The sequence below is a fragment of the Pungitius pungitius genome, chromosome 6 (assembly GCF_949316345.1).
Source record: "Pungitius pungitius chromosome 6, fPunPun2.1, whole genome shotgun sequence".
Classification (NCBI taxonomy): Eukaryota; Metazoa; Chordata; class Actinopteri; order Perciformes; family Gasterosteidae; genus Pungitius; species Pungitius pungitius.
In genome coordinates, this window is record NC_084905.1 from 5,219,482 (window position 1) to 5,241,255 (window position 21,774).

The 21,774-nt window shown below is 39.4% G+C and overlaps 2 protein-coding genes across 3 annotated transcripts in view; one reads left to right on the forward strand and one right to left on the reverse strand.

Annotated features, from left to right (window-relative positions):
* Positions 1-21,774, reverse strand: part of LOC119195886 (histone H2AX) — a 545,468-nt gene that overhangs the window by 94,518 nt on the left and 429,176 nt on the right. The window lies entirely within an intron of this gene.
* Positions 835-21,707, forward strand: il34 (interleukin 34). 2 transcript variants are annotated; one of them, XM_037451180.2, is made up of 8 exons: positions 835-1,196; positions 6,832-7,008; positions 11,666-11,769; positions 12,728-12,805; positions 13,046-13,123; positions 14,240-14,347; positions 17,521-17,704; positions 19,204-21,707. In XM_037451180.2, the coding sequence occupies exons 2-8, from the start codon at positions 6,963-6,965 to the stop codon at positions 19,236-19,238; spliced, it is 633 nt and encodes a 210-aa protein (XP_037307077.1). In that variant the 5' UTR covers positions 835-1,196; positions 6,832-6,962; the 3' UTR covers positions 19,239-21,707. The 2 variants fall into 2 exon arrangements, with proteins under 2 accessions (XP_037307077.1, XP_037307076.1); XM_037451179.2 differs by having other exon boundaries at positions 835-1,019.

Below are 21,774 nucleotides of genomic sequence, written 5' to 3' on the forward strand. Positions count from 1 at the left end.
TTCCCGCAGGAAGCTCCGTCGCATCTGTGAAACTGTGTGAAATGTGCTGCCAGAAGGCATCATACGGATTCATCACAGCAATGATGCTTAAGTTCAATGACAACTATTGCATATAAATGTAAAGGAGGGTCCAGGGGTTTCCTACATGAAAGGAGTTTGTAACTTCACGTTAGTCTCATGTCCACCCAGCCCCCCTCATTTGTACCCCCCTGCTCCCTGGTCCGGATTGTTGCTGTTCTTCAACTTGTGCGCGTCTGTCTGTCGTGCCATGACCTCGTGTCTCTGTAAGGACTTTGCCTTTCGTGATTTTTTTTGGCTAGGTTGGAGTCTGAGTTGAGTTGTTTACTCAGTCAGTCTCTGCTCTTGGATGTGACAGAGTTAATGAACGAAGCACTGAAGCACGGCCATTTAGATGCTTACATTTATCTCAGGGCTGTCAAGTCAACGCGTTGATCTATGATAATATTGTGGCATAGAATATTTTAAAGCAGTTAACGCAACTTTTTCACTTCCGGTGGGATATACAGCTGAGAACTGTGCACAGGAGTTCATCTTTGTGTCAAACAGAAGGGGGATTAGTGGAAAACAGACCACTGTAGGACTCATAGTGCCAAGGAATATCTACCCTGCGCAGCACATGATCTGCAGAGGACCACCGCTGTGCCCCTAAAAGAGAGTGGTGTGAATGTCGGGCACTTCAGAAACAGCCCAAAGGATGGAGGGTTAAGAGCAAACCGCATGATCCAGAGAGAGAGAGAGAGAGAAAGAGAGAGAGCGCGCGCGCTGACTGCGCTTTTATTTTGAAAGTCGCCTGTATTCTAGGGGTTGACTGGAGGGAGCTTGGTGCGCAAAGCGGCGTGGGTGCACGGATCAGTTAAAGGACTTCCCTCACTCATTTCTAAAAGCAATTTATAGACTCCATTTTTGTCAGATGGCTATCGGATCGTTTTTTCCTTCTAATTCACCAAAGTTTGATTCCAACGTGCTTTCCGGGACCCAGGGCTAAAAGCACCCTCCAGGTGCGTGTGTATCCATGTGCGTGAGTGCGTGAGTGTGTGCGCTGTTGGGTTCACAGATGGGATTCCTCTTACTTTCTGCTCGGCCACTCACAGTGTTCTTATTGCGTGTGTGAGGCACGTGGCCCGGGCTGCAGTGGATAGGCGAGTTGTCCAGCATCGATTTGGTCCAACCTGTGCGTAAGTTATTTCTTTATTACTTGTACGTGTGCCAGAGGAAAGCTACAAGTCAAATACTGGAGTTACTCAAACCCCGGGTCCACTTCCCGAGGTTTGCATCAGCTGCCATGGGTCTTGGTCGGTAATGGGAGACTTCATTGATCACAGGGGGGGGGGGGGGGGGGCTCTTGGCTCCTCACGGAGCTGTGCATTAAACCCCAGCGAAGCCTCGAGGTTGATGGTTCCGTTTACTGAGACGAGGCGCCACCGGCACGAGTCACACAAAAGCTCCACTCAGATGCGAGTTAAGTGCACAAGGACCGCTGCGGCGAGGCGAGCCTTTGGTGAAGGCAGTAATTGGAATGAAAAGCTTCTCTGTAGCTGGAGTTACGGGTGTTTGGATTGCCCCAAAAGCACCGAGACAGACGCACGTTCAAGACACAATTTTCCATGTGTTTAACAAGATCTGACATCCACTTCCAGAGTACTGTTTTAGGTGTGGTTAATTTAACATATTTACTTCATGGGTTAGCAAAAGTGTCAACTGTAATTAGGTTCATGACGACTATGCCTATGTCGAATGTCATGTTATTTCACTGTACTGTGAGCAAATGGGAGGGAATGTCAGCTTTCATCACATTATGAAATCAATCATTTCACCCTGTTATAAAAACATATCGTACCGTGTTATGAGGACCTTTATACAGATTCTTGGTCGGCATGACCTAAAGTATTTTTTTTAATATGAAGATGATGTATTTTCAGCTGACTTTCGTGTCTCACAATCCTTTTAGTTTGATGGCATGAAATTGGAATTGGACAGGTCTCATCTTGACAAAGAATCCTTTGAAACATTATTTTCTCTTTGTTTTTATAAGTATGAAAACTATGAATAGCATAATATCAATAATAATAATAATAATAATAAAGGACAATAAATAAAACATGCAGAAATGATATCAATTCCATTGAATTAGATTTTGCCTTTAATTTTTTGCAGATTTTTCTTTAACTGTACAGTAAAACACATGAACTTACATAGTTATGATAATAATGAACAAGGATCCAGGGAAAGTTTACCGTAACATTTATTAGACAAATTTCTGTCAAACATGTTTAACAATGCTGAAGTTATTATTATGAACCAGTATAATGAACTGGCTTTAATTCCTCCAGCAACTGTTTGAGGTTTATTTAGTTTTGGGGACATATAAGGGGTCATTTTGAACGGAAATATAGTGTACATTTTAGCTAACCAATATAACATTCCCTTATATTATAATTAAAACATAAGATTAAGGCTGATATTGTTACTTACAAGTTCTCTTCAAAAATAATAAAACAATACAGTAGTTCTAGGATTGGATTTCATAAATTGTGCAAAATAATATTTTTGACCTGATGTATTAACTTATCCGATCCTCATAGCGTAGAACCAAGCATTACATTACACCGCCAGTTTCAGTCTCGCACACTCAGAGCTCACTCTTTTACTTTCACACCACTATTCTTATGGAAAAACATCCTTTTGGTGTAAAATACACTTACTGCTTGAAGCTTGTACTGCTGCCCCTGTTACTAGTACAACTACCACCACTACTACGACTAACTGCTGCTTCTACTACACCACTGATCCTACTACTGCTACTACTGCATCTATAACTTCAGCTGCTTTACCCCTTTTGTTACGTCCTTGTCTACTGCTACTTCTTTTTCTACTTCTACTACTACTACTACTTCTTCTACTGTTACTACTTCTTCTACTTCTACCACTACTTCAACTTCTACTTTTACTACTACTTCTTTCACTTCTACTACTACTGCGAGTTTTACAGTTTAGCCGTTCAGCCCCCAGCTTTTTCAGCAATGTATTTCAGCTCTAAACCTCCTTTAAATAATGCAGTGTAGCTTCCAACTCCAAGTTTCACATTTAACAGGTTTTTCAGCTTTGCATTTTTGGGGTTCTCTCAGGAAAGTGATACGAAATGTTGCCACCGTAGGCAATGCGTTGCAATTGACTCCATCTGTCAGCATTCCAATGCATTTTCTATTTGCTGCAATGCAGATTAACTTCATGTTTCTTATATTACGTTTTTTACGTAATATATTACGCTTTTGGACTCCTAACTCTCCTTGAGACCCTTTATAGGTTTTATAACGGGTGTTTATCGTGCAGCTCAGAGCATGTGATCTCTCCTTTAGTCGAGGGGAGCTAAGCAAAGGGAGTTCCGGTTTTGAGAAGTGGTTTGTCACCATTTCCTCAGCTTTTCTATACAAATCCCATGGATGTTAGTGTCCTCTTTGAACTTACACACACACACACACACACACACACACACACACTGACAAATGCACATGCAAGAGCGCTACAGTATGAATGCATGGTTTCATGACCAGGTTTAGATTTAGGGTTAATTTTAGACATGCTGATGGCAGATGTCAAGGAATTAATATGTGTCCGAAACATGGAATTGTTGTTATTTTCTTACCTTAGAATGATGATGAAGTCTGGACACACTTTCTAGTGCATAGAATGAGAAGATTTCCAAACTTTTGAGTTGTACTGTAGATCCACATATGGAGCGGTTCCTCCTCAAAAAGTTGGCCATGTTTCGACAGTTACGGAATAAATGAACACTGGCTCGGGGGCAGAGCCTTTTCAGGTTTTTTTTTTTTTACGTTAACGTGCCATTATTATAGTTTTTTTAATTCTTTTGAAAATTGCCCAGCACTAGTTTTTATATAATGCCTGAAGGCCAGGGTAGTTGTCAATACACTTGTTTAGTTCTTAATCTCACCAATGGATGCTACTAAATCCCACACACTTCTCCATTTTAATGAGCTCTATCTTGAGCTTCCTCATACTTGGCATAAGTTGACCGCATATCCTGTAATTATAACTTATGCACTGTTTCATTTCTGGCGGCAGTGAAGTGAACATGTGAAGCGCTGAAACAAGCTTTAAAAGGCTGGAGGAAGATGGTGAGAAAGAGAGCGAGAGATGAGGAGGAAGGTCAATATTTAGAGAGGTAAAAGAGAGGGAGAGAATGACTTATCATGGAGATAGTTAACTGTCTGTATAAATATACCATTTCAATATGAATTGAGACAGGTTTAAAGCCTAACAATGTAATTTAGCTATAACAAAATGTCATTGACACATCATCAGTACATTGCTTCTAACTGTAAGGTTAACGTTCTGTTCCAAAATAGACAGTTTGGGTTTTTGGTGAGTGTGACCAATGAGGGCGATTCCCAGTGACCACGCAGCTGACAGTAGCTGCCGTGCGTCTTCCACCAAAACATCAGAAACATTCCTGAGCCGTGAGTCGACTGGAGATTTTATTGATGGGACACACAGTGGGTGTGCTTCGGTGGAAGTCTGAATCATACGGGAAGGTCTTGTTTCCTTGTCCTGTTTCTAATAAAGCGTGTGAGACAGCACCACAAAGTCACATGTTCTGAAACATACGAGCTGTCTCTGATGGTGTGAAATGAATGAACCTTTCTGCTGCTTTCTGTGTAGTCACACAGAGTTCCATCTTTAATGACCTTGTACAAACTACAAGGTCATGCACCCTGTGAAAGGACAATCATACTGATTGGATGTCTGTTTTCCATGTGTGCAGATCAGAGTTAAAAATGTGCAAGTGTGGCAGAACTCCTCCTGACTGCAATAGACCTCATTCATTTGAATGAGATCCTGGAAGAAGAGATGGAAGCTGTGATTTCTTTGTTTCTTGTAATAGTCCAGTTTGATTAATCATGTTTGAGGCCCAGTGTTCCATCTGATCCAAGTAGGATGTAGATGTGTGAATACACGTTACCGGTGCCAAAGATGTACCATGATGGAAACGTGGATTAAAACGTGCCATTCGCTGGTTTAAAAACCCAAATCTTCTAGTCGGTTGGGCAATATCGTTCTTCCAGATTTGTCCATGTATAATGTAAAAAAAATCTGAACTAAAAAGTAATTAAGAAAGAGCATTTGTGCCATTTAAGTCAAGTTCCTGTTTTGAAATTGAATTTCAGAAATCTCGAATTTGTGTGCGAATGTGCGTAAAACCATGTGCAGCTATTGCTGATTCCTGCAGTTGGTTCAATTGAATCAGGTCCAAGTCCTGTCTTATCAAACTTTAAAGAATATTAAAATTTAAATGTCAGTTGTGACTTAAAACTGGATTTAATTATATTCTCCAATATGTTCCAATTTAAAATGTGATCTAGTATTAATTTTATTGGGGGGGGGGGGGGGGGGCGATGGAGTGAACTTAAATTGAGAAGTTTTCCATTTTTCTTTACTTGATGTCTGGATTTACTCATTTTGAACCTAGTTTCAAGCTTTTCTTGAAAGGTAAAGGCTACAATTACTTCTGGAATGACAGATGTGTTGTCTGTAACCTTCCAACCTTGGCCTCCACCAGACTTCAGCACTGTACACGTAGTCGACTGTCAAGTCGAATAAAGACACAAAACATTGAAGATTCTTCTCCATTCTCAGCTAAAGGCTCTGGTCTCGCTGCCCACCCTGATCTTTTTGGAGAACGCCATGTGAAATAACTTCTCTGACTCGCTAAAGTGACTCAACTGTTTTTCGACCCGCAAAATGATTATAGCATCACATAATGCAATTTACAACACATGCAATTGGTTTGTGTGTTCCCTGTGAGTTCTGTAAAGCCCAGAAAAGCCCAGAATATTTTGGGATTTGTGGACAATGAGTGTTGGATTAGAACACTGTATTTCACAAACACCTCTATTGAGCCAATGGAAACTTTATCGGAGAGAAAATATCCGAGTGGAGAATCCCTATTAGCACATGTAATATGCACTTATATGCATTTCAAGGCTCGCCCAAACTGAAAAAAGGGCCTACACCTGTTTTTATACTGAAACATATTAATTTCAAGGAACATGCATTAGAAACTAGGCAGTAAATAGGGTGTGTGTCTGCCTGCAGATGTGCTCTACTCAGGGTGCTGATTCTCTTCTCCTACTCTTGCCTTTTTTTCATGTTGCTCAGCCATACTTCCTGTACAAATTGTGGCTTTTTAGAAATGAATCTATAGCTTTGTTGGGTAACATCAGTTCACTCCTGAATTATTTTACTTATTTGAAGAAAAACAATAAAAAGCTTAGTATATACTGTTATGTATTATATTTTTGAATGCATCTGATTTAACTTGAAATGAGTAAAGAACAATAATTGACTGTAAGAGTATTTAATATCAAAGATGTATATCATGTTAAATATAATTCATCAAGTTCAATTTGAAATCTGGGGAAATTCTCTCAAACTACACCTCCAGGAATTATTAATTAAAAGCATTAAAATTAATTAATAAATATATTAATCCATCTATTAGGATGGTGTTAATTTGAAATGATAGCAAACAGTAAACAGGTAAAAAAAAAGAAGAGCATTCACATTTATTAATATTTAGAGGTGCCGGCCTGGGCTAAAGTGTTTCTATTTTACAAATATGATCATTTAACAAGATTAAACTGTCCATATTTATGTTGTATGATATGGTTTCTTTTTATATTTTACTCTACTAGTTACTCTACTAGGCTGCCATTGCTTCGCATTATATATATGACTGCCTATTTCGTTATCTGGCTCTTGACTTGACCGTTTTTCATGTCTTGTTTTCAGATTACAGTGATGCTCAACAGTGCAATGAAGACCTGATGACCCAATAGCTCATGTGTGTCTCACCGAACACAGACATCGGTGTTGTGTGCTGAGATATAGCACTGTGGTGACAAGGATATAAGCTCAAGAGTATGGTCCAACTGTCCACATCAGTCTACCTGCTGGGAGGCCTTTTGGGTAAGAAACATTTTGTGTGTGTGTGTGTGTGTGTGTGTGTGTGTGTGTGTGTGTGTGTGTGTGTGTGTGTGTGTGTGTGTGTGTGTGTGTGTGTGTGTGTGTGTGTGTGTGTGTGTGTGTGGCCCTTGCTGCTGCAATTGGTGCTGAGCAGAGTTTGCCTTGGTGCTCAGCTTCTGTGCGGCTTCACTGGGACTTAGAGAGTGCATAAACCAACTTTTACACTGTGCCAACAGGATAGTAATGGAGTCCAACCTGGCCCACACAATTGTTTATATACTGGCAGCACAGCAGAAGGCTCAGTTTGCACCTTTGGGTGCTCCTGTGTTGATTCACTGCGTGGATCTGTTGGAGCGATGTGCAAAATGCTGCAGGTCCGGGGAGAGGAGTAGGAAGGAGGCGCAGGAAGGAGGCGCAGAATTCTTTGACAATCCTCTCCGAGCTCGTAGTCATCCACATTCTGTCGGATCGCGAGGCCTCGCTGGTGTTGAGAAACTTAAGTACTTCCCATGTCGTGTGCTTTTGGCAAGTGATGTATAATTCTTTTTTTAAACATATATCTGTCATTTCTTGCATAAGAGATGCAGCTCTGGCTGGTATGAATTTGAACTCATGTTTTCTATTCAGCTAAAATTCATATTAGTCACAATCTGCTGTTTAGAGAGAACCAAATCTTTTAAATCGACAGCTCCACTCTGCAGCTGTTTCTCACACACAGTTGAATGAGCCACTCCATAAATGAGTAAAGTGATACGTTGCAGTAAAACTGCTCGCCACCAGCTCCTTCTTTGTAATTCCCTCTCAACAAACTCATCCTAACTGGTGATGCCAACGTGGCGTCTTTCTTTTCATAAATGATGACTCGTGCATACAATCCAGTACTCTCTCACCTCCATTCTTCCAATTTCCCCCCAATTAGCTCACACATGGTACACTTTTTAATCCCTCCAGAATAAGGTATAAACTAATGTCACTGATGTTTTGGGTTTTGTTTTTTAAACGAAGCAGTGTTGCTTAGTGGCGCTTGCAGTGTTGGATCCAAAAAGCTACTTTGTGTGAAACCATGCACTGGAATTCTTACTCCAGTCCAAAGCCACCCCAGTCTTTTACATTTTTCGCCTTCCTGTAGCTGCAGCGCAAGTGGGCCGTAAAGAGTGGAGCCCATGAGGCTCTAGGAGAGCTGTCTTCACCTCACCCGTGCACCTTTTTACATGCCAGCATATTGGCTTGTGCATACAGTTTACTACACACCGCTCCACGTCATCTTCACTTCCCAGTCAATAGCTCCATTTTGGTGCTGTGCTTTAAAAATGTAACTCTAAAAAATATGAATTGTAAGATGTGTTTTTTTAATACTAAAGGAATACACACATTGACATTGATTATACTTGTGTTGAATGTATACTATGGCCTGGTAAACACTGTAATATAATTCCTGTCATTTTTTGGAATGTGCTGAAGATTCAGCTGTAACCTCCAAAGATGTCTCCCAAATCTCATGATCAAAGCAATAGAGCCTGTGGAGAAGTCATATTTCAATCAACCGATTGATGTCAAGACAACTGTCGGTTTTTAACACGTTTTCCACGAACACAGTTGGACATCGACTGAAAATTTGTTTCAGATGTATCTGTAGTTTATCCAGAAAACGTATAAGCACACATGCCATCGACTGAACACTGAAGTCAGTGTATCTTGGCGGTCTCATAACTCAGGAATGCTTTGTGGGACACATTGCAAAGCGGGATATTCAGTGTCAGAGTTGAGCTATTGTTTTTTCTCCCTCAAAAATTCACATGTACACTCATAGATACAAAGTGTTTTTTTTTTATCTATCTATCCACCAAATGCAATGTCACTTTCATAATCATGGTTTTGTACTTTCTATTCTTACATTTTCCCATTTGATCCAGTGTGAATGTGTTCCAGCTGTGCCACAGCCCTCGTACGTTGAGTGGGAATGAGACCTTTCAAGTTAAAGTGTTTGTCTCGCACGGGTCAACAGTCAACGAAGGGTCCAAAAACGGAGCCAAGTTTTGATGAATTTAGTAACGAGCCGTGTTTGACATCTGCAAAACCACATGTTTGCAAAATCTCGTGTCATTTTAATCACTTCAACGCTTTCATCCAAGTCACATCCTGTCCAAACATATTTTTGCCAGTGCCTTATCATTTAAAATAATTCAGTCTCACTCTTGTGCAGACACGCTTCTAATCCCGTGAAGTGTAAAGTGTTTTCAATGGTAAAATTAGTAAGGTAACACCTTGTAAAACTGCCACGACATGATCTTCAACATGACACTCATTTAATCTTTTCGTCAACAACTAAAGAGAGAAAGGTCGAGGTCAAGTGTGGTGTCGTAGGATTTGTGTAGGCACAGTGTCCATGGAAGATATTTGTTATAATGAAGTGGTAAAATACATATAGCTGCAGTATGTATAGAATGTATTTTTCCGTCCCATATAACACGTTTACACTGCTGAACCACACGTGTAAGATGAGAGTTTAGTTTGTGAAAGGGTGTTACGCAACTGTAGTAACCTGTAATTTTTACCCCATATGATTGGTTTATGGTTTTCTCTCCAAAAAAAAAATGTTGCCTTCTTCTTTGAGCATCTACTTTGCAAAGTCGAGCGAGAAGCAGCTCGGTAAACACTGAGAGTAGTCACTGCCTAGTCTGAGCTATTTTAAAGGCTGATGTGGGTAATGCAATGAGCGTTGGGTTGATTTAAGACCCGACTGTGTTTAAGGGGAGAATAACTTTGTTTTAACTCCTGTGACACAAGTCTGCAGGACAAACGTCAGGTAACCCAATACCACAACATCGGTGTCTGCATCTCTTGCTGTTTTATCACCCACACAGTCTGCCACATGTGATCACGATCCAGGGGCTAAGGGCCGAGGCCACCTCCACAACACTACGTTTTTTGTTTTGAAATGCATAACTTATGTCTCACACAGTGAGATGTCGAGGGGGGGAGGATTCGAGTTTCAGGATGTGAAAAGGTACATTCATTCCTGAATAGACGGGGCTAATGGAGCTTACTTACTATATTGTTCAGTCTGTGTTTCTGTTCAATAATTTCATTCATACAGTATAAGTGAATTGAGTAAAAGTGGAACAGCTGGCTAGACCTAAAGGAAAACTAGTAGTCAAATTACAGATAATTCAATTGTCTGGTCACAGTTGAAATTGATAAACCTCTGTCTTGCTAAATGATTAACTTCAACAAATAAACACACATTCTAAAAGTAGAAACATTAGCTCGGCCTGACAGTTTTCAGGCTTTTTGTACACACATCGCTGTGTTCGGTTTAATTGTCTACAACCTGCAGCAAAGGGCGATATCAATAATTTCTTCAGCCCTGATAATGGTGTGATGAGGTAGTCCTCATGTGTGTGGCCTTGAGCACACGCTGATACACTAGAATTGACCAGGCATTTGAAATGTAATCAGGATTCCAAAAGCATCAAAACTCTGCCATCCCTTCCTTTCCATTTACACGATACTCCAAGTAAACTAAAAAGCACATTTTTGTGCTATATTTGAACTAAATTGATCAAATATAATATCCGAGGATCTGCTAAATGTGACAGATCAGGGACAGAGCCGAGCTAATCTGTGCAAAAAAGGGTCACCCGCCGTCCTCACAGGTGCTCTCTAACTTTACTGCAACGTCTATTCTCTTTTTATTGTCGTCGTCTTTTTTCATTTCACTTTTAAATGTTCCTAACTGGTTGTAAATCTCCTTGCTTTACGTTTGGTTGGTTTTAATGGTTTTATGAGCAGCACTTTGAATTGCCGTGTTGTTTAGATATGCTATACAAATAAAGATCATCTTACCATGCACGGCGGAATGGCAAAATCTTTGTTTGAAAGAGGTTCATACAGTTTATGATTACAAAAAACTAAACTATTGTATCCTGCATAGCAAGAACACTTTCACTAATCAACCATCTGGATGGATCTTACATCATCATCAACAGCAACATCAAATAATGTACAACAGTAACTATATCTAAGGCCCCAACACTGATTAAAGGTCATTCAAATATATATATATATCAACAGGAAGTCACCCACACGCCTTACTCAGACTTCACTTTAATATAAATGATGCCAGTTGAGTCACTGTTAAAGGCGAATTGACACCAGTCTGTTCTCGTGGGACATTTAGTCAGATACTAAGACAGTGGATACAGGGGTAGCGAGGTCCGTTGGTTAGTCCACTACTTTGTGCACCCAGCCTCTGGGGTTTGTCTGTTGAGTGGGATATAAAAACATAAAACGTGTAAAATATATATATTTTTTCACAGTGCTGTTGGTCAGGAAGAACGTTTCACACATTAGGCCGTGACGATAGTAACACACGTCAAAATGAATCTGGACGAGGCCCATTAGATGTGCATTTTAACTGTTAGTACTGAAGAGTGGCCTGAAGTCAGAGTGTCTCCCTCGTGAGGGAGGGTTTAGGGAATAAGTCAGATCATAATTCTGTTTTCAAAGCACAGAGGAAGAAGGAGACAGGCCACATGCATTGTGCTTCCCTCCCTCTTTTCTGCCAGTCCTTATACTTTGTCGGTACGCTTTGGTGTGAAAAGTAGGAATAAAATGCCAGTGATTGCAATCTTCTTTGTTTTTTGGGGGTTTCCTATAGGCCTGTTTCTGCTATCACCTGTTCTGATGGCCCCAACACCAGCCAGCATGTGCACACCCTTGAGGACGCTCAACGACAGCCTCAGCCACAGGCGACGGTACATGGTGAGAGAACAATGGCATGGCTGCAAGTATGTCACAATTCCTTTGGAAGGAAGCAAGCAAGCCAACTTTCCCCTTCGATAAACAGTCTAAATATTGTCATATGAGTATGAAGCTAGTGTATTCTAGGGTCATTTTTAGAAGCTTTGTCCACTTATACTGTAGTTTGTGATTATCTGCCTTTCCCAAAATGACTTTAGACGAACTCCAGCCAACAACAGAGGGGACAACAATAAAACGAAAAGAAACGGACAGAATTTTGCAGGAATTCTTTTCTTAAGACGTCCCTCTAATCAATTCAGTAGAATCCCATATAGTCTGTCACTTGTGAAAGATTAATTATAGAAGAGTGTTTGCTGACATTATACTTTTAGTTTAGTGAGGACAGGCTCCATAAACACTTATTCCTAGAGTTTCTGTAATGCAACTTTATTTTTTCTACCATCTGTGACTAGTAAACTCCTGTGTCAATAGATTGTTTTTGACATGAATGATCAGCTGACAAAAGCTTCACCGCAGTGGCACAAGACTATGGAACCAAGTAGTACAGTAGTACATCCCTTGTTGTGGAGAACTGGTAGAGTGGCCCTTTAAGTTGTGATTTTATGATGGTAATTCATCATCTTCATTAAAAAATCTCTTTAGTCACCGTGCACAATATATTAGTAGCTTTTTATCAAACTGAATAGCTGAGCCCGTGAGAGAAGAAACACGTCAGTAATGTGAAATGCAAGAAGTGCTATTTGCCCTGCAACAGGCCGATGGATCATATTAATCCACGTGGAAGTCATTAGTGATTAGCCCCAATTGAACATAACACACAGTGTGGCTTATTACTCTGATTTAATGTTGTTTATTTGTGTAATGTTATGAGACATTTTTTTAATATATTATTCATTGTCAATTAATCAACGTTTAAATTAAAATATCTATCCTGTTCTCCCTCTGTTTTTATTTTCAGAAGCACAACTTCCCCATTAACTACACCATTAGGGTTCACCACAAGGAAATCTTAAAACTGTCAGACATCAACAGAATGGTAAGCGTCTCGCTGTGCCTCCGTACATTGACACCTTCCCTGCTCCTGTTAAAGAAGAAATGTGGAAGAGTGAGAACACTCTGACTTAATGAAACCTGTTCTCATTTCCAACTGAAATACCAACACAAATGTTGTGTCTTCCCTCTCTATTTATACACTCTGTTCTTAAACATTCAAATTTATGTCGCAGATTTACATAATCTACCAAATCGCTGAGTACATTTCTCTCTTCTGCGTCAGAGGTCACAGGTGAAGGGGCTGGATGAGCTGGTTCTCCAGAGGTTGTGGTTCCAGGTCAACCAAGGCGTGTTAAAAAAGGTAGGAATATTGTAACAATGGGGTGTTCTACATACAGTTTTTTTTTTTCAACATGTGTAAAACAGTTTGCATAAATTGTTAAAAATCTGTGTAGTTTATGAGGACTGTAGTCTGTGACTTTTGTAACACAATGTGTTCGTTGTCACTGGCAGATGCTTCTTTCATAAATGTTTTGCTCTAAAAAAATGTATTTCAATTGGTTTATGGTCATAAAATGTTAAAAGCTTAAGCATGACCATAACGCTGCAGTTCACTGCAGGGCGCAAATCGAATGCTGGTCAGAGAGAAAAGGGTTTTCAGTCAGTTCGTCAGTGACTAACGGGGACATGGCTCCTTTTTTCTTCCTACACACTGAGATCAAATGCAGTTTTGAGTTGAATCATAAGACTAGACCTCGTCAAGTAGTCAATGAAGAGCAGAATTTTCTAATTACATGACAGTAATTGACTGATTAAGGGAATTGGCACATACTGTATGTGGTGCAGGTTTGGGAGCGTCAAGTAATGCTACAGCACACACACACACACACACGTGCACACACGTGCAATAGTGTGTGCTGCTCACCTGAGATGCTAATAAAGTCACACAGTTTAAAGGAGTGGGACGAGGTCCTTCTGCTCCGACATCAGTGTAAAATCATTGAACAGGACATTTATTGAATGCTTGCAAGTTAAAAACAGAATTAACACATATTCACCAAAAATGTTGAATTTCATCAGATCAACAACAGCCGTGTTGTTGTGATTTCTCTAGCTTTATGGATTTTTGTTTCCCACATATTTATCCTTGAAATGTGGAAAAGAAGCGTAGAGGACCTCTAGCAGTTTGTCTTTCATCTATTGGGAGAAAAACACGTACACGGCACAGATTCCATTTGCAAAACATTCCAAAAGAAAATGACAAACAACTACGTCCTTTCAGGTGTTTCACATCAGCGGCAATTGTGTGCTTAGTGCATTGCAAATACCAATTGCAAATTCCAATCCTTTCTCTGGTGCAAAATATGTCGAATTGTTCACCGACAAAGATTCAGAATAACAAAGATAAAGCTAAAGGAGTTCTCTGCAAGTGGCACAGCATCTTCTGTCTGTAACTATAGATACATTCACGTTTCAGATCATCCGGGTAATGCCAGAGAGGCATCCTTCACGACCATACACCACTGAGCTGGAAAGACGCTTTAAGGATGTCGAGGGCGTCTTCGTACAGTCACATCCCACTGAGGTAAGCTTCACTTCATGTACCTGAGCCACAGCTCTATTTAGATCTTCTTCAAATCAAAAAATATGTAAACACCCAAACTAACCAAACAGCCCGGCTAACACATTTAATATCCCTTAAAATGTTTCCAAACCTAATTTAAGAAATGAAAACCTGAGAAAGTGCAGTGCAAAAGACATTAGTCCACAGTTAGATGAGAGGGAGCTCATTCAAACTCCCTGTTTTTTGGAATTTGGGGTATTTAAGCTCACATTGAGATCATAAACCTTTGGACATTTTGTTGGTTTACATTCTCCAGCTCTGAAATACCTCAAAGGTATATTTAAGTTTCTTAGGGTAGCAGAGTGCATGGCATACATAAAGTCCAATGTGCAACATCAAAAATACCAAAATGCACTGTTGCTCCTTCAGAGGCTGTTCTGTGTGCTTGTCAAGACCTTCATCCTTGACTGTGATGACCACAAAGATGTTGAAGGCAAATGTAGTAATGTTCTCTTGGTCAGCTGCAGCATCGTTATTGTCAAAAAGCTGCGAAATATATCGGATATCTGCAGGTATCAGCAAAATGTGAACTAATTTAACAAATTAAACTATTTTCAAGACCTACATTCTTGCGCATATCTTAACTTTTGGTTTTGTTTCTGTTTAAAAAAGGGTTTGCTAATTCATTCAGTCTCTTTGTGAATCTGGAGTCTAAAATATATATAATCAGTTTTGTGAAATGAATATATACATTTTTAAATTGTTACTCTTACTTTACACATCTTCAAGTGTTAGTAAAACTAACCGCTAAACTGCAGTACATGTCTCAGTTGTTGAGGGTCTCAGCTTCTCCTCCCTCCCTTGTGTACAAGCTCAACCACTTGGGCGTATATTTCTCCAACTTCCCCAGGAATGTGGACTGCATTAGCTCTCAGTGTGATCCTCCGGAATTCCTCCTGAATTTGAGAAAGACGAAGAGAGAAGCATCACAAGATACAAAAAGGAAAATAATTAGAGACAGGCCAATGCAATTAGTCACTTGTTTTCTGAACTTGCCTTCGATAACCACAGAGTTTTCACAGCTTCATTTGGGAACGATGCTACTCATTTCCCCCCATAGATGATCAAGTGAATATAGCTTGTATTGTCAGATTGATATAAGCTAATGGAGTCAAATGTTGAACATTCCAGGCAAAGCTCAAACAGGCCAGGACATCTAGCTCAGGTTTCCTAAGAACTACATCATTTTCGACTCAGGGTTAAGGTTTTTGCGATCTTATCAATGATACCACCTTGTGGAGGGCGTGGAAAGTAGTTGACCTGACATTTCTTTGCACATTTCAAGTTTTTCGCCAGAGTTTTGGTTCCTTGCGTTGTAACCAGAGCCTCCTTTGATCCTGAAAGGGAAAGGCAGTGGAGAGGAGGATGCTCTCTGCTAATTGGTCCAGAATGTTGGATGTTACTGCAGGATTGCAAAGCAGGGATCCGTCCTTTCGGTAAACTTAATTTGCAGCTTGTAGAATAAGGTCAGTGAGGAAGGAGAAAGGGGGTATGTCAGACTGAACGAGGTGCTACATGGAGGAGACAGAATTATGGTATGACTGCATGCTGTGGAATAGGAACAAACAACCACCATTATTACACCATTAGTCTTTAAGCAATCATTCATATCCATATTTATGAAAAATACATCGAAAACATCAAAATATGAACATCAAAAACTTAGTGAATTTTAACTTTAAATCCATCAGCTTGATGTGTATCATTAGGATTTTATATGTATATTTTCGGGCATGTTTCGTCATCAATGCTGTTTAGGAATGAAAAGTCATTCAATACGCTCAATATGTTGCTGGACACAAATCATCAAGTGTAAAACAAATAATATTCCTCCAGTACTGTTTATAAAAAGTAAAAACCATCGACATCATTTCTTCCTCCTTCCTAATTGCAATTAACTTATTTAAGTATTCTTTACAACTTAAAATACACAATAGCTTTCACTCTGGCCTGTTGTGCACCGTGGATGTGTAACTCTAATTACAAGTTAACGAGTTAACTTCTGTTGGCCTGGTGCCGTTAGTTCAGGTAACCTGAGACAAAACATTGCTGACGTCCCCACCTACACCCTGACTATGATCCATCTGCCTGTCTGGATATTCTAACTTTCCAAAACCAACTGACTTCAGAAGATTTGCTGAGATCACATAGATTAAGGGAAAGTGCATTTACAGATTAATTGATTAATGAATCAATTTTGGGGTTATTAATGCCATATATTTAATTGTGTTTAATTCAAATAAAAATCATTATTTTTTATCAGTATTCAGTTTGACAACATTAAGTTGTTTTTTTAAGTGAACTTGTATAATTTCTGTAAAATAAATTCCCAAGATAGTTGTTAGAATAGAGTTTTTTTCTCCATTTTCTCAAATAAAGGTAAATTTGGAAGAAACGCTGTTCTACTCCAGGCTGCTCTCGGAGGGAGTGAAAAGTGGTTTGAAGGCCTGAAGGCCAAAAAAATCCCAAACATCTCCATTAGCTGAGGGGGCATCCCTGAGAGGCAGGAACCTGAAGGAGCCTCCTCTTTTCTTGGTTTCTAATTCGCTACAAATCCCAAACCTGCAACATGCGAATGTGCCGAAGATTTGTTCCATCAAGCATAGAGTGAAAGATCTTTTGAAGCTGCCCCTGCATTGACACAGCAGGGCAGTAAGAGGATTCAGCATCTGGCTGACAGAGAACAATGACACAAGCAGTGGAGTTAGCTTCAATCACTAAATAGACTCGCTTTGATCACCAGACAAAGACTGTCTGGAATTTTCAAATTAAACAGCTTGACGTGGTCCTCTTAAAGACAATTGGGGGACTTTGCGACCAGATGAAAAAAACAGTACCAAGAGTCAATATTCAAAATGTGGTGAACTCACATGTCATATTACTGAGGTCCTTTTGGGTGAATATGAGCTGTTGGTACCAACTGGCTGGAGGGAAAGACCAAGGCAAACGTTACGCATGATGTATTTCTAAATGGTTGTAAATGATGAAAAGAGTTTTCTGCTCTGTTAAGTTTTGGGGGGTTTTCTTCCATTTTCCATCAATGAACAACTATAATGATTCCCTTTGGACCTACTCACAGTGAATGTTTTCTTGCCACCGAGGTTGACATAGTGTTTTTTTTCTCGTTTGTCCAGGTCTTCCAGGTGGACCTTCCAGAGACCATCCAGGACACTTGGGATCATTTAACTGAGGAGCCTGAGCGAGTGCCAGAGACTAACTGGCGATTTGCTTCACCAAAGTCTCTCCTGGACAACTTGTGTCACACCATGCAGTGCCTCTTCACTGAGTGTTTCGCCAGCACAGAGGCGCAGCAGGACTGTGAGTATGACAGAAAAGCTTTGCAGGCAGGAACTTAAAATGCAGAATGGAAAACTGGTTTTGTGTTGTGACTGATCTATGATGACAAAGACTGACACACTAGCGGTGTGTTACGACCAGTGTAAATAAAATAGTAACTATTGTAAACTACCGAGGCAGGACATTCTACTATAATGGAGTACTGGTGTCAAAGGGTCCTTGGTTTGCAGTTGGTGTCATTTCTTAATGCCACATGCCATCGGCAAAAAAAGTAAAAAATGTATTATTTAGGGTAGTTTAGATGAAAGGATTCTACATAGTTATACCCACAGTTTTTTGTTGCTCAGCCTTACTGTGGAGGATGTTTTGTAAGTGTCCACCTTTTCTTTCTTCCCAAGTTGTAGAAGTTTAGTTGTCAAAAATGATCTGACTTTTCTACTTTCTACTTTACTCCACTAGATCTCAGTTAAAAATACCGCACTTTTTACTCGTCAGCAGTTGTCAGCTTTTTTTGGTTGTTGCTGCAAACATGCTTTTTGGACATTGTAACATGGGATTCACTGGGGATATTCTTGCCTTGACCACTATAAATCTCACACACACTAAAAGTAACAAGTATTTAGAAAAATAAACAAAGTTTACATTAGTATAAAATTGAATAGCTATACGAGTAAGCTAAATATAGGAAAATGCATTAAAACAACAAAAGCTTTAAAAACAAGAGTAGCATATACCGTGCATAAGACATAATACCAGTTTGTAATAGAAACTAAAATAGAAAAGAAGTGTATTGTGCATGACAGGGAGCGTAATGCTTTCAATGAAGTTGAAAAATAATAAGTTATATTGCATAAATATATCAAAAGTAGCAAGAGTGTTAACATGTGTAAATGGGTGGACACATCTGTATTGTGTACTTACATCATTTCTACAAACTCAATAGGTCTCTCAACTGCCTGTCTCTTTATACTTGTGACTATTGCTACACTTCTGCCAAAAACTCAGCAGACACAGTGCAAACGCTGTCTTCGAATGCCGGTTAAAACAGGAAGCCCTAAAGCAGCCACCTCCTGAGAACGCAAGGCAGCCGGGGGAACAACTTTAAACACTCAAATATCCTACTTTTAACAGCTGTTGCTTTCTCACCATCTTCAAAGTAATTGTAACAATAATGTTCTATAATATAATAATATATATATATAATATATAAGTTGTCCAACTTGTTACTACTCAACTGCATATACAACAAATAAAAAGTGTAACAAGTCTGAACCCAACACTGATGTCTGGGGGTCAATAAATCAATTTGGTTGGCATTAGGGGGTTTGGAAAAATAAACAGCAACATCATGCTCCAGAAATCAATGTTTCCAGCTACCTCAGAGTAAATTTGTGGTTAGGTTAAGCAGCTCAGAGTTGCTCCGGGTTCAAACCTGTAAAACATGCCAGTTTAACACATGGCAGAATAATTATAGATTTGTGTTTTAGTTACTCAAATTTCTTTTCTTTTCTCCTTTTCAGACTGTGGTGTTTCGCAATGGAGGAAAGGCAGATAGACGGAAGCTGAGAAGAGGCCAGCGGGGGAAAGTTGTCACTATTGATATTTATGATGGGGGGGTTGTTCATATCCCTTGAGCATTAAAGGGAGGGGTAACAGGACAATCCACTCAAACAACAAAGTTCAGGTCTGATCAGTGAACATTAAATAGTCTTTCCCAAGTCCATCAAACAGAGATGAGATTGTCTTCACTTTGATAGTTGGGTTTCCAGTTTTGAAAGACATTTGTCCATGTTCACTTCCAGTGTCAAATGTCTGCCCCAAAAGCCTCCATTGGACCTCAGAGGTTCCCCCTAGAAACCAAGAAGAAGCAGTCAGAGACAGTACTACTTTGGAGAGATATTATGTTGAAAAACATCTGCTGACTTGAACCACAGGCAGACGGCTCTTTTAGATCAATGAGCTAAAGTAAGCGCTATGTACATAAACTGAACTTAAACCAACAGGCATACTGATTACTACTGTTGTCTTTGTTTACATTTTTCTTCTTTTTTTTTCAAATTCATCTTAGCAAGACATGGCATGTGAGACCAAATATAACTTGGTAGATTGGGTGACTTGGCAGGATTAAAACATGCATTGTATCCAATGAAAAAGAAAATGCCCACGATGTGGGGTGTGTGTATTGTAGAAGGTCCTGGGCAGTGTATTTTTAAATTTGTATTATTTTACATTTTGGAAAAGGCTTCCCGTTCTCAGCCACAACTGTTTTCTCATTCTCACGATGGTTGTTGACTATCCATTTCTTACCCGCAGATTGCATTTATTTGCGTAAAGCGTTATTATCAAGATCTGTGCCGTCGGCCAACATTATATATTCACAAACAGTCAAAAAAAGTTGGTTCATTTTTTTTTTTTTTTTTACATTTTTACATGTTGCATCCATTAAGAAGTTTTTTATAATTGATTATTCATGATGACTCAATTGGGTGTTCAAGTGTCATCATAGTCCCATTAGAATGTAGTTTATGCTCAGGCCACATATATTTATTATCTTTATACAGTTATTATGTTATTAAATAGGTTTGTATTAAATAGTTAAATAATCTAAAAAGATTAGTGCAGTTTGACTTTTGTTACATTTCATCAAAACAAACCAAATTGGCATTAGGGGGATTTTGAGTTTCTCATTAAAAAATTTCCAACATGCTGGAAAAGTACAATCTCAAACTCAACATCCAAATCTTTTAGACCTTCAACAAAAACGTTTTACTTCAAAGCAAAAGGTCTTCCGCCATTGTTTTCTGTATGAAATATCCTCTCAGCTTGTGTTGGCTCTACCATTTTAATTTCTTTCCACTTGAGCAATTCAACTGAAGGCCATCTTGTTGCTGTTAAATGAAATGTATTAAACTGCAGTTGAGGAATGCAACGTTATCATACATATCATATTGATTATACTGAAGTTTAAAAGGCGCTATGATTGTGAGGTTCAACGTATAAAAGATAATGCGATTGCTTAAAAAAAGAATTAGTGGCGATGGTGGTGCATGGAGTGGTGTGACGTGCTGGGAGCTGCAAGGTCGGCGGTTCAGATCCCAGCCGCCCCATGTGCCATGTCAACGTGTCCCTGAGCAAGACACCTAACCCCTAATTGCTCCCCAGGCAAAATATGACGCATGGGTTATTATGCAATATAAGTGACTTTGGATAAAAGAGTCAGCTAAATGACATGTAATGGAATTAGCATAAAGCTTTGGGCATATAAAGCACACTATCGGCTTTCTGGGAGTCTTCTGAACAGCCTGGGCCCAATATTATTTACTTCATGCCCCCCGGGCTCATGTTTTGGCAGTGGCATGTTTTTCCATGATATCTCCTGGTTAAATACCTGCAAATTCTGATTTGCTGGTTTAGTCAGATGATGTTGAAACATTTTACTTTATTACATTGGACCAACTGTGTTTCTAAAAGCAGCAGATTTCACATTCAGTTGTTACCTTGTTGTTTTCAAAAACACACTTCACACCCTGAGAGTACAATTGTTTTGCAACATATCGCTGGTAAGAGTGCGCTAATACTCATTATTTTAATTGCGTAGTAACTACTATGCTTAAGCAAAAATGGAGGATTGTTGGTGCATTGCCCTGATGCAGCCCGTGGGTTTCTATTGTACTTAATTATGTATAACTGTAAGGTCGTCTGTTAACATAAGAGGTGTATTCAAAGACTCCTTGTTGTGGACAAAAAATATTATTTCCCGAAGCTGACTGCAACAACTGAGATGATGCATGCAAACACAAGGATGGTTGTTGTCTGTGGTCTTTAGAGGCTGTTTTTATACAAAGATATTGAATGTATTTATTTTTTCTAAATGTATAATACCATGTGACAATACTTTAATGAAAGAAAGATTAAATAGATATTTTTATCCACTAACCCTATGTTGTGTTTATTAAAGTTAGTCCTGAGATACACTACAATCATTAATTGAATGTGTTCCAAATTGTTTTGCATAATAAAATGCAGGTATTTAAATCTTGTCTTGGTCATATTATTTCTCTGAAACGTACATATGTTTGTTGACCCACTAC